This window comes from Salvia splendens, chromosome 14 (genome assembly GCF_004379255.2).
Source record: "Salvia splendens isolate huo1 chromosome 14, SspV2, whole genome shotgun sequence".
In the NCBI taxonomy this organism is placed as follows: Eukaryota; Viridiplantae; Streptophyta; class Magnoliopsida; order Lamiales; family Lamiaceae; genus Salvia; species Salvia splendens.
In genome coordinates, this window is record NC_056045.1 from 22,191,538 (window position 1) to 22,204,754 (window position 13,217).

Genomic DNA, 13,217 nt, shown 5'->3' on the forward strand with positions numbered 1-13,217 from the left:
TTTAAGTAGTATATAAAATAAGATAGCATACAATGAATTAAACACTAAATAAACGATTTGATTCATTTTTAGCTGCACATATTTTTAATTGACATTTTATGAAGTGGGACGAAGAATAAAACAAAAATTTTAATTACTTTGTATATCTGGAATATGACATTACACAAAGAATCATATACTAAATGGTGTGAGTTAATACAAATTCTTTCAAATGTGCTCTGTTGAAATATATTCCCGATATTGTATTTCCAATCTTCTTTCGGTGTTATGTGCTATTGTGTTTATTATATTTAATAGGATGAGTTGATAAAAAAATAATTCAGCTTAATTTGAATATGTTTGAATAAATTATCATTTGAATGTTTAATTTTATTGTATTAATTGATGTATTAAATTATTTTTAATATAATATATATAAATGTAATATATATATTACAACACATTTAATATTAATATATATATAATAATCTATCGGTATACCGGTATACCGCGGTATAGAAAAATTGATACCGTTACCGTACCGAAACACTGCGGTACGGTATCATACCGTACCGGAAACTGCGGTATACCGAAAAATCGGTATTTTCGGTATTTTTTCGGTACGGTAAGTCCGGTATTACGGTATTTCGGTATAATTTCTCACCCCTAAATGTGGATGCTCTAACCATATTGTTTGAATAAGTTGAAGGTGACGTTGTCGCCTAATTACATCCACAATTGCACCCAATATCGCATGGACAGAGTTGGTGGCTTTCACATCTTCCTTTATAGCTACCAACTAATTTGGAATTATGAATCATTTTTCAAATTTTTTAAGCTATCAACTTAGACTAGTTTGGAGATATTTTCTAAGTAGAATTTATAATTCAGTTTCTAACTTTTTTTAAAATACATCTTGCAGTATTAATTCGAGATCCTTTCGTTACAAATGATATTAAGAGAAGTGTTCAAAGTATTTCTCCTGCCAATTGGGAAAATGTCAAAGCAAAATAAGGAATGATGAAATGATGTCAACATTATTATGATAGCGTCGGTGGATCTTTATATTGTCTTATTATTGATATGATTGTATATCATCGCATATACCATGAAAATTCTTTGTCAAATATTTTGACGAAAATATTTAAAAAGTAGTATAAAAGCAATACAACTAATCAAGAGATGTTGAACTGCAGCTCAAAATTTGGTTTTGAGTCATGTTTGATGAACTAGACTTCATGGGTAGGTTATTAATTATATCTTGACTGGCATATGTTTGATTAATTAGTTTGACTTATTTTATTTTACATAAATTATCAAAAATATTATTTATCAAATTTGATCTATCACATAATTTTAAAATCAATTTAGATTATGAAATTTGATATTGTCACGACTTGTAAAATTCTATGGATACATGGACATCAATCACCTTCACCATCATCATTGGGTTAAATGATATCGTCTAAAACATCATCGTTTGATAGAAAAACATTAGTGATACATAATACATAGCGGACTTTTTTGCAATCAAATCTTAATTTAATTATTTCTCAATTGATTTTTGGAAATAAAATTTGATTAGTTTATACTAGTATTTGGTAAATTATCTTATAGCAATTGAATGCGACCATATTTCCAAGATGATATATATAATATCGTGGCTTCCACACGCGGCCATGTAATTTCCAATCACCGTCTTGTGCCTCTCACATGTAGTCATGCATATACCACACGCCTTCCTACAAATTATAGCTATGTTTCAACTAAATATACTACTATAAACATTCTTAATTCATTCTTATAATAAATAAAAGCATTTGTTTAGATACTTAGTAACTTAGCACAATATGCTGTGAATTATCATCGACCACCTTGTGGAGTAATTTTGTTTTGATGTAGTATTTGGATATTGTAAGAAACAGTCATTTTGAAAAATTACAGTATATTTACCCCTAAAAATTAAATATGAGTTAATTTTTAAAAATAAACACGCTAAGGTGTAATAGACGAATAGAGACAGCAATATTTTATACTCCACTAATAATAATAAAAAAAAAATAAGGAGTCTTTATGTAAATACTGGTGAATTTGGCCCAATAAAGTATGGATTGGTTTCCGGTGGAGTGAAGAGATGTGGGCCAATATAATTTTTATTGGGCTGATTTAGAAACTGAGCCAGATAGTTTAGCTAGAAATTTATATATATCTAAGCTAGGATTTCGATTGCGATTTTCGTAGAAGGATATAGACATAAAGTGGCAGGGTTTTCCAAATTAATATTCACAGGGTATAGGCTCTTTTACAATAATCAGGGTGAAGGAATGTTGGCTTAGTTTGAACTTTGAAATTGGCCTCTATAATAGTGTATGTTCAGCTCGGGATCTCTTATCGATACACTAAGGCATGTATTTAGCTTTCCGTAAAACACAAATCCAAATATGAGATAATAACTCAAATATGTCTGCAGGACGTACCTCAGTTGTTTCCGGATGGATAGATTTGTCCCAATGAGCAAGGTTCGAGTCCCACCACATGCGGGACTCAAATATAATAACTCAGATAATTAATTTGTGCGGATATAGTTTTGTAACCAATAATTTTAAGAATCCTAGCAGGAAGCTTATGATTACCGGTATTTAATTATTGGTAATATTGATATAAATGATACCATCAAGTCCAAGTTATTAACTTTGGAAAACATTAATATAATATTTTACTGTATGTTCAACGTCTATAAATTTGAAAATTCACTTTACAATAATTAGAATATCGCCAACGGTTCTCTAGAAATGTCTACCAAATCATTATGCAATATTTATTCTTCTCTATTTACTTTTTTAAACATCGGCTTCACTCTAAAACAATCTTTTTTATAAACAAAGAGAAAAAGATGCATATATATTGCTCCAGCCACTTCCATTATATGCATAAATCACAATATAATTCATTAAATGTAAGTAGATTTTGTGTGTATAAACTTTATTTATACAAAAAAAAAAACACAATTATAGCGTACTCCATCTGTTTCATAGTAGTGGAGTGTCACTTTGTTATTTTAATACGTTCCATTGTAATTTAGTTATTTCATTTTTTAGTAAAAATCAACACATTTCTTCTCACTTACATTACTTTTTATTACTTTATTCTCTTTTCATCTCTCTGCTTCTTTCATTTCCTACTTTATTCTTTAATTACTTAGCTTACTAGTACAATTTTTTTTAAATTGCGCGCTAAAAAATAACCGTCTCTACTAGTGTAATAGAGGGAGTAATAATAAATAAGAATAAAACTGAAATGCATGGTGAAGAATCAAGATGGGCTCAACTCAATTATTAATATATAGCACAAGAGAGATAAAAGTGAGGAGAAAGTGGTCCTATAATTCCCTTTTTTTTGCCTCTCTATTTTCTTATAAAAAACATGATGGCCAGCTGTTTATCACATGAACCAGACAATTTTAATGTTTTGCATTTGAACTTTTATTATATGATCACCTTGTATTATACATATGCTTCATTAAAAATATAATGAAAATTTATACAACTCGCATTCGCTATCAAAGCATATGAAGTACCTCAAACATGCGTTAACATGTCTATTACTACAAATTAACGCTAATAATTATTGATATGGATTTGAATTAGTATTCATTATATCCATCTTCAAAGTTTTCCGTTGATACTCTACCTCATTCCTTTGTGTAAAACAAAATTGAAATTCTCATAAGAAAAAACAATTTGTCATTTAATTGTAATATCTTCAATTGTATGCCGTGACTTTACCCCATAGCAAATCTTTTTTTCCTATCATTGTTGAGTATCATACTCGATCACTCTATATTGCCTCTAAATTAAATAAGAGTTAAATGGATAGTGACAGTTCCAAATAAGGGACAGCATAATTGACAACGATTCCACCTAATCTCTAACATAATGTGGTCACAGATAAGCTCTGTCTTGAAAAATTTTCGAATATTGAAGTATATATGCTAAGGTCGTGAAGAGTAATGTGATAAGTTATGTCATTTTTTACTTTTTAATATGTAGTCTCCAAAGTTTCTTCCAACTTTTTTATTTTATTTTATAAACATAAAGTGTGCTGAAGCAGTCAAGCTATGATTCAATGACGAACTAAAATAAAAATCAAGCTAGTTAATTTTAACCATATATACATCAATAATTAATTATATTCCATATGTATACAACATATTATGATATTATATGTACCAAATGATTCATATTGAGCATGGATGTATTTGGATCTATGCATAAAAAACTAAAAAGCGTGTCTTTATCTTATAGAAGAATAGTTATTCCTCATTGTATGTGTTTTTGGCGAGTGAAACTTCTTTATCATTAGCACCTAAGTTATATTTTAGTGTCCTTTGTCTTTGTTTTTAAACCAAGTACACACCCTTGAGTAAGCTTTTAGGTTAAGAAAAATGATTTCACTTTTAAAAAAAGGTTTGATCTTGAGAATCATCCACGGCGATTAATTCAATATCGGTAAATATAAGACGTAAAAAGTAGTAGTACTACATTTTTCTTTATTTCACAAACAAATTACACCCAATTAGCTTGTGTTAGGTAACACATCCACATTTATCAAACTTTCTCTTATGTAATGATGATTATAGCATTTCCTATCTATTCCACCAGCCCATTCATTTGTCATATTGGATGTCAATGGGGTCGGAAGCTAACCGAATGGTGATTTATTTGGATTATAAAAGTTCAATCCTAACTCTAAAAGTTCGGGTTTCGGTCTAGACTAGCAGATTAATTGGGTTGCTACTGATAAAATTAGCATGCGATCAATCCAATAAATAATGATAAAAATTAGTTATATTTATAAAATGTAAAATACTATTAATTATGATAAATTTGAGATATATGCTTAAACTCAAACATAAACATGATCAAATACTAATATTTGAATTTATGCAAAATAAAACATAAACATATTTCTAAAATTTTAACGTATGTTTTAGAAAGTTAAATATTTTTAGTGAATTTGAAGTTTTTAATTTATTTAATATAATATAGTATTTAGTATAAAATTGAAAGTTCGTTTTTTTAGTTATCTATATTATAAAAATAATCAACGAAGGGTCGGATTAGGAATCAAACGAATAGAATAATAGAAATTTTATCGGGTTTTCGGGCCAGCCCATCCAGTTTTTGAGTTTGGCCCTAACGGGTTACATGTTAATCATGTGTGGGCTAATCGGGCTGTAATTTTATCTCGCTAGAAATTTTTGACCCTAACCCTATATATTTAGCGGGCTATTCGGACCAGACTACATATTGCGAGCTGCATTGACATCCCTAGTCATTACATTTGCTTAATCAAGAGTAATTAACAAAGTCCCATTCACGAATTTTACAATTGTTAGTTCTCGTATCAATTTATTTTTCTTATATATATTGGTCTTTAAAAAGAGAAATACATTGATCATTTATGAGTATGATTGTGGTAAGAGAAGACCATGAGATAAAATACAAATGATAACAATTTAATACATTAACATTACCCATAAGTATACTTTTGAAATAATTATATTTTGACCGTCGATAGACATTAAATATTGAGACTCTCAATGGGGAAGTCAAAGATTCAATTGAGTCTACTGAAAAATTTCACATTTTCTACAAAACTACGATTTGAATTATGTTTCGGGTCCGTTGGTACACGAAATTGGAATTGAATTGAATTAGAATTCTATGAAATTGAATTAGAAGGAATTGAATTGTAATTTCAAAATCCTTTATTTATTTGATAACTCTAAAATTAACAAAAAAATTTAAAAAAAATTGCGTAATGTTTAAACATCTACAAAATTTTGAGTCGGCGTTGGCCTTTTTGTCAAACAAAGGATTGTGTTTCTTGTTTAGACTTTAGAAGCTTTAAATGCTAAAAACCCATTTAAATTTTGTTTGAGGCTTTGTGTCAAACAGTTTAAAGACATAAAAAACTCAATACAAATAACACAAATAAACTACTACAAAGAACCAAATTAACATAAAAAATAAAAATAAAAATAAAAATAAAAATAAAAATAAAAATAAAAATAAAAATAAAAATAAAAATAAAATAAAAATAAAAAAAAAAGAACACAAATTTTCTGAATAACCAGATTTAACTCTGAAAGTTGAACACAAAAAATATTCGAAACAACATAATTTCAATGAAATTCAACCAAAAATTTAGAACTTCACTTTGGCTTTCCATTGGCTTTTAATCGAACACGATACTCAACAGATTGGATTGATGAAAAAATTTGGATCTTGATTATCAATCAATCGACCGTGGCCAGGGCAGAACTCAATTGAAAAAAGAGAATATGCCACTAGGGCACAACGCAGATCAAGAAGTGAGAAGAGAAATCTTTTTTTTATATGTCCCCGTTTGCACATTAGACCCGGAAAAGATCCGCGCTTTTTATCAAATTTGACCCGCTAGAATTGAAATTCTTTTGTTTTGGTTTGGAATTGGAGTTTGTGAAATTACAATTCAGTTCCGAATCCGTATGTTTTTGTGGTACCGAGCCGAGCAATGACTCCAATTCTAATTCCAATTTCAATTCCAAGGCCCCAATTCCGCGATACCGAACGGACCCTCCACAAATTTGACTGATTACATATCACACACACGTTGCATGACTAATTTTTCATAATGATGAATTATATTAGTGAAATAATACACAAACTCTTAATATAATAGTCTTAGTTATTAAGCATCAGTATATATACTTGACAAAATTACAATGTTTTAAATTGCAGACATGATGGATGACATAAGTTTTACTATTAAAATGTTAAATTAACACTAAAATATAAGAACAAATGCATACACAAATTGTAATATAGTACTCGTAATAAAAAGTAACTACTCCTACATATTTTAGTGGACGAGAGATAACAAAATTTGCCAAACAATTGGATTTAGAAATAAAATACTGTAGAATAGGGAAAGCATTAAATGATTAGTAAAAAGAAAACAAAGAAATTGGCATTTGAATTTGAAAATCACGTGGGAACTGGTACTGGAGTATCCAAGGTAAAAGATGAAGAACAGGGACGAAAAAAACATGGAACCGTTGGGGAAAAATAAGAAACGATCGATGAAGGACTGAATCCGAAAAGGACATGTAACCGTTGGAATTTGGATTGGCTGCGATGGTATGGACCTGCCTTCAGCTAAGCACAACCATATGTACAGATCAATACATCATTCTCTCACACTCATTACCAAACCCCCCCACTTTATCCCCACCATTCCATCTCTCTCTCTCTCTTAAAAAACCCATACAATTGAACTTTCACATAGTATTTTATTAGTATGAGAATAGTATTAATTTGGACTTTCTTAAATTTTGTAAAGATAATAATTTTTTTACTTATTAAGTACTAGTAGTACTTTAAACGATTGAAATATTGCAAAAGAGAGGCGTGATATATAAGTATGAACTTAGAATCATACTACTATCAATGGAGACTAGACTCATGGCCAAAAATCACTTAACTAGTAACTATCCCAAACAACATAAAACATTAATTGTAAGGTTTCCTCATTAATAATAATCGAAATAAAGATAAAGGAACTGAACATGTCGGCCCCTCTTGAAATTCGTGTAATTAATTAACCATGAACATTCTTATTATAGGCCAATTGCATAATAAGAGTGTCCACTATGGACAGCCCGCGGCTATAGCCGCGGGTTAGGGCGGAGGGCGGAGGGCGGGCGGCTATAGTGGGGAAGTTTGTCCGGAGGGCGGGCGGACAACATTTGGGGGCGTTAGGGGTGGCGGACGCGGGATAGGCAGGGTTGGGGCGAGCCCGCGGCTGGAGAGAATTAGCCGCGCCTATAGGCGCGGCGCCCATAGGGGGCGGACAACCGGCGCGGCGGATTCAATTTCGAATTTTTTTTATTTTTTTTATTTACCTCAATAAATACCACTCCCCACCACCTATTTTTCACCATTTTTACAAAATACATCCACTCACTATCTACACAACCACTCTCTAAAAATGCACCGAGGCGATGACGAATCACCCGACTCTCAGGAATCGGGCTATGGCAGCGAATATTACCTGTTTTGATTATAAAATTTGGGGGCTATTGGAGGTGTCCACCATAGTGGCGGAAATAGAATTTTGGGACTGTGGACAACTAAATTGGAGCTATGGACAAAAACTGGGGCGGGGCTATTGGGCGTGTCCGCCTTATAGTGGACACCCTAACGTCCTGGGTTTGATTCGTCCGCCAATACTTGCAGTAAGTTGATTCGGTATTTAAAAAAAGGTACTAATAGAAAGTGTGTTGAAGAAATGTGGGTCCTACTTTGATCGTATGTGAATACAAATCTCGTTCTATTTTGGTCGTCCGTGAATAGGAATCTCAATTTATAATTACTATAAATATAAAAGACTTCGTATTCAACTAAATCATTCACTCATATATCATTTAAAATAAATACAATGTTTACAAATTAGACCCATATTACACTACTTTTCTTCCACCAACTTTTTTTAATATTTCTTTAAATTCGTGCCGAAAATAAATGTGACTCTTATTCGCCGACGATGGAGTAATAAAATGTAATAAGTGTGACAATATTGGTAGACGAACTAAAAAAGCTAGTGACAAGTAATAAGCAAGTACTCTCTCTATCCTATTAAAAATAAAACGTTTTCCTTTTTGGGTTGTCCCATTTAAAATGAAACGTTTCCTAAAATGGAAAGAACTTTCTCTACTTTTCCCTATCTCTTACTTTACTCTCTCTACTTTAACTCACAAAACAAAACTACATAAAATCTCGTGTCGAAAAGCAAACGTTTCATATTTATTGGGACGGAGAGAGTAATAAGGACGAAATAGTAATAATAGTCTATTCTTCTCCATGCTTATAAACTCCACCTTCTTGTTCTTGCTAAAACCAGACTCCACCAACAGCAATACAGCCGATAGAGAGAGAAAGTAGGAACGAAGCAGACATGACGAAGGATGTGAGCGAAGAGCCGGAGGTCCACCACCACCACGGCAAGGACTACGTGGACCCACCGCCTGCGCCGCTGCTGGACTTAGGCGAGCTCAAGCTCTGGTCCTTCTACAGAGCCCTCATCGCCGAGTTCATCGCCACCCTCCTCTTCCTCTACGTAACCGTCGCCACCGTCATCGGCCACAAGAAGCTCAACGCCGCCGACCAGTGCGACGGCGTCGGCATCCTCGGCATCGCCTGGGCTTTCGGCGGCATGATCTTCATCCTCGTCTACTGCACCGCCGGAATCTCAGGTTCATTTCTTTCTTTCTTTCTTTCAAAACCCTAGAAAAATCCCCAAATTGTGAGAAGCTTAAAAATTAAAAGTAAGCGTTGAAATGAAAAACAGGTGGGCACATCAACCCTGCGGTGACATTCGGGCTGTTCCTGGCCCGGAAGGTCTCGCTGATTCGGGCTGTGGCGTATATCGTAGCTCAGAGCTTGGGCGCTATCTGCGGCGTGGGTTTGGTGAAAGCTTTCATGAAAAGCTACTACAACAAGCTCGGCGGCGGAGCTAACTCGGTTAGCGCAGGGTACAACACCGGAACTGCACTTGGCGCTGAGATCATTGGCACCTTCGTGCTCGTCTACACCGTCTTCTCCGCCACCGACCCCAAGAGGAGCGCACGTGACTCTCACGTTCCTGTAAGCTCTACTGCACTGCTCATCGTTTTATCAATATCCTCACATTTTTTTTCTCTCTTTGATTTTTTTAGGTCTTGGCACCACTCCCGATCGGATTTGCGGTGTTCATGGTTCATTTGGCGACGATCCCCATCACCGGAACAGGAATCAATCCGGCGAGAAGCTTCGGTGCTGCGGTTATCTACAACAACGGAAAAGTTTGGGATGATCATGTGAGGATTAATTTGAGGTTAATTTTTGAATAATTGTAGAATGAGTTTGTGTTGTAATTAATGTGTGTGAATTGGAATGGCAGTGGATATTCTGGGTGGGACCGTTCGTGGGAGCTCTGGCCGCTGCGGCGTACCACCAGTACATATTGAGGGCCGCCGCCATCAAGGCGCTGGGATCATTCAGGAGCAATCCCAGCAACTGAGACGCTATATGCAGAATTGGCTTATTAATTTATTTATTATCTATATGTTTTCTTTGCGTGAATCCCTTCGTACAGTTATAATTATCTGTTTCTCCATATTTTTCTTCTCTATCTCTCTTCCCCTAAAGCTTTCAATTCTATATTTACTCTAGTAGGAGTATATTAATTATATTATGATTAGCAAACTGCCGAACAGTAGTATAATGTTCTGTACTTACAACATACTATGATTAACCTTCAATATTCTTCACTAATTAGTAATTAGTAATTGATTCTTGCCTTGTATTCTTGCCTTCAACATACTATGATTAACCTTCAACATACTATGATTAACCTTCAATCATTGAGTAATTAATAATTGATTCTTGCCAAGATTAGGCTAGGGTAATGAATGTACCCTAAATTGTATTCTTGGGCCTATAAGAGGCATGTAAATGTGTACTCAAATCAATGAAAAGAGAGTGAAACATTATTCCCAAAACCCGTTTATCATGGTATCAGAGCGGGTTGCCGACTATGGGTCATATTTAACTGACCCAGCAGTATATCTGGGCTGAAATAAAAAAAAAATGATTGACCCAGTAGTATAACTGGACTGAAAATTTGGGCTAGTGGTCCAACCGATCGGAAAAAAAATTGGGTCAGTTGTCCAATCGATCGAAAAAAAGTCCAACCCCTCCAAGTTCAAGTTCACCTTGAAGGGTTTGAGGGAGGGTGTTGGCAATTGAAACTAGAAAAATAACATATAATTGTCCCACGTCGGTGTTAAAAGAAAATTGAAACTAGTATATAAATCACATGTGCCACTCCTCCTATTACCAATTGGTTTTAGAATGGAACCCATGGATTTCTATCATGGTATCAGAGCGGGTCACCGACTGTGGGTCATATTTAACTGACCCAACAGTATATCTGGGCTGAAACCGAAAAAAATGACTGACCCAGCAGTATAACTGGGCTGAAAATTTGGGCCAGTGGTCCAACCGATCGAAAAAAAAATTGGGCTGATTGTCCAATCGATCATAAAAAAGTCCAACCCCTCCAAGATTCACCTTGAAGGGTTTGAGGTAGGGTGTTGACAATTGAAACATAAAATGAATATAAAAATATCTCACATCGGTGTACACAAAGAGCTTAATCCACTATATAAATCACATGAGTCACTCCTCCTATTACCAACTGGTTTTAGGATGGAACTCATGGATTTCTATCAGTTTTACTTATAACTTAAGTGGAACGTAATTACCAATCATGCTAAAAAGTGATGCTTCAAAATTAAGATATCATGAGTTCAATTTGAAGAAGTAATTAATGCACACTCAAAGCATTAGCTTTCATCATGTTTTACTCACTATTGATAAACTTTTTTTGTTGGACGGAACTCGATTAATGATGAACTTTTTGATTGCTCATGATTTGAATTCATGGCAACCACCAACCATTTGCAGGGTGTAAAATAGTGCAGTTATAAATTCATTTTTTATAGTAATAACACGAGATGAAAAAAAAATATGATGCTTGAAAATTTAAGCATAGATTTGAACTGAGATTTTTTATATCATTAATACCCACTCTAAGTAGACTTATTAATCACGAACAAGGTGGTGGTGTTGTACTAGTATTTGATCATGTGTTAATACTTAATACAGTAGTATCTTTTATTTAACCAGTATATATATAGGGGTGCATTATAATGATAACCTTAATTTCCGTAATAACTATATAACTAAATCTGGACCATACATTTTTAAAATCACGCGGTCTAGATTCAAACTTAGATTTACTTCATAAAAAAAAGCGCGGCGGTAAATATGTCATTTCGCTCATGATAAAATTTACGTATCCTTCGCTCATTTAATTTCTGAATTTCACTCATTTTATCATTTTATCAGTCAGTCAAAAGTATCATTTTATCAACTCAGAGTATCATTCTATCCGGCAAAACTATCATTCTATGCAATAAACCTAACATATATCATTTTATCAGTCAGTCAAAAGTATCATTTTATCAACTCAGAGTATCATTCTATCCGGCAAAACTATCATTCTATGAAATAAACCTATCATTTTATCACAAAGCAGTAAACGTATCATTTTATCAACTCAGAGTATCATTTTTATAAGGTTACTGTCATTTTATCCGCTTAGATTATCATTTTATAAGGTAAAAGTATCATTTTATTAAACAAAAATGTCATTTTATACACCAAAAATACCTTTCATTCTATCGGCTGAAAGTATCATTCTACCCAGCAAAACTATCATTCTATCGGCTGAAAGTATCATTCTATCCGGAAAAACTATCATTTTATCAGTTTTATGTCATTTTGTCACGTTAAAGTATCATTTTATCAGCTTATATGCAATTTTTTCAGCTAAACTATCATTTTTATAAGCTAACTGTCATTTTATCCGCTTAGATTATCATTTTATAAGGTAAAAGTATCATTTTATTAAACAAAAATGTCATTTTATACACCAAAAATACCTATCATTCTATCGGCTGAAAGTATCATTCTACCCGGCAAAACTATCATTCTATCCGGCAAAACTATCATTTTATCAGTTTTATGTCATTTTGTCACGTTAAAGTATCATTTTATCAGCTTATATGCAATTTCTTCAGCTAAACTATCATTTTTATAAGCTTACTGTCATTTTATCCGCTTAGATTATCATTTTATCAGGTAAAAGTATCATTTTATTAAACAAAAATGTCATTTTATACACCAAAAATACCTATCATTCTATCGGCTGAAAGTATCATTCTACCCAGCAAAACTATCATTCTATCGGCTGAAAGTATCATTCTATCCGGCAAAACTATCATTTTATCAGTTTTATGTCATTTTGTCACGTTAAAGTATCATTTTATCAGCTTATATGCAATTTCTCCAGCTAAACTATCATTTTTATAAGCTTACTGTCATTTTATCCGCTTAGATTATCATTTTATCAGGTAAAAGTATCATTTTATTAAACAAAAATGTCATTTTATGCACCAAAAATACCTATCATTCTATCGGCTGAAAGTATCATTCTACCCGGCAAAACTATCATTCTATCGGCTGAAAGTATCATTCTATCCGGCAAAACTATCATTTTATCAGTTTTATGTCATTTTGTCACGTTAA

The 13,217-nt window shown here is 33.0% G+C and overlaps 1 protein-coding gene across 1 annotated transcript; it reads left to right on the top strand.

The window, feature by feature from the left end:
- The first annotated feature begins 8,913 nt into the window (after nt 1-8,913).
- LOC121766056 (probable aquaporin PIP2-8) lies at nt 8,914-10,194 on the top strand. Its single transcript, XM_042162389.1, has 4 exons — nt 8,914-9,277; nt 9,373-9,668; nt 9,740-9,880; nt 9,964-10,194. The coding sequence occupies exons 1-4, from the start codon at nt 8,980-8,982 to the stop codon at nt 10,081-10,083; spliced, it is 855 nt and encodes a 284-aa protein (XP_042018323.1). The 5' UTR covers nt 8,914-8,979; the 3' UTR covers nt 10,084-10,194.
- The last annotated feature ends 3,023 nt before the right edge of the window (nt 10,195-13,217 follow it).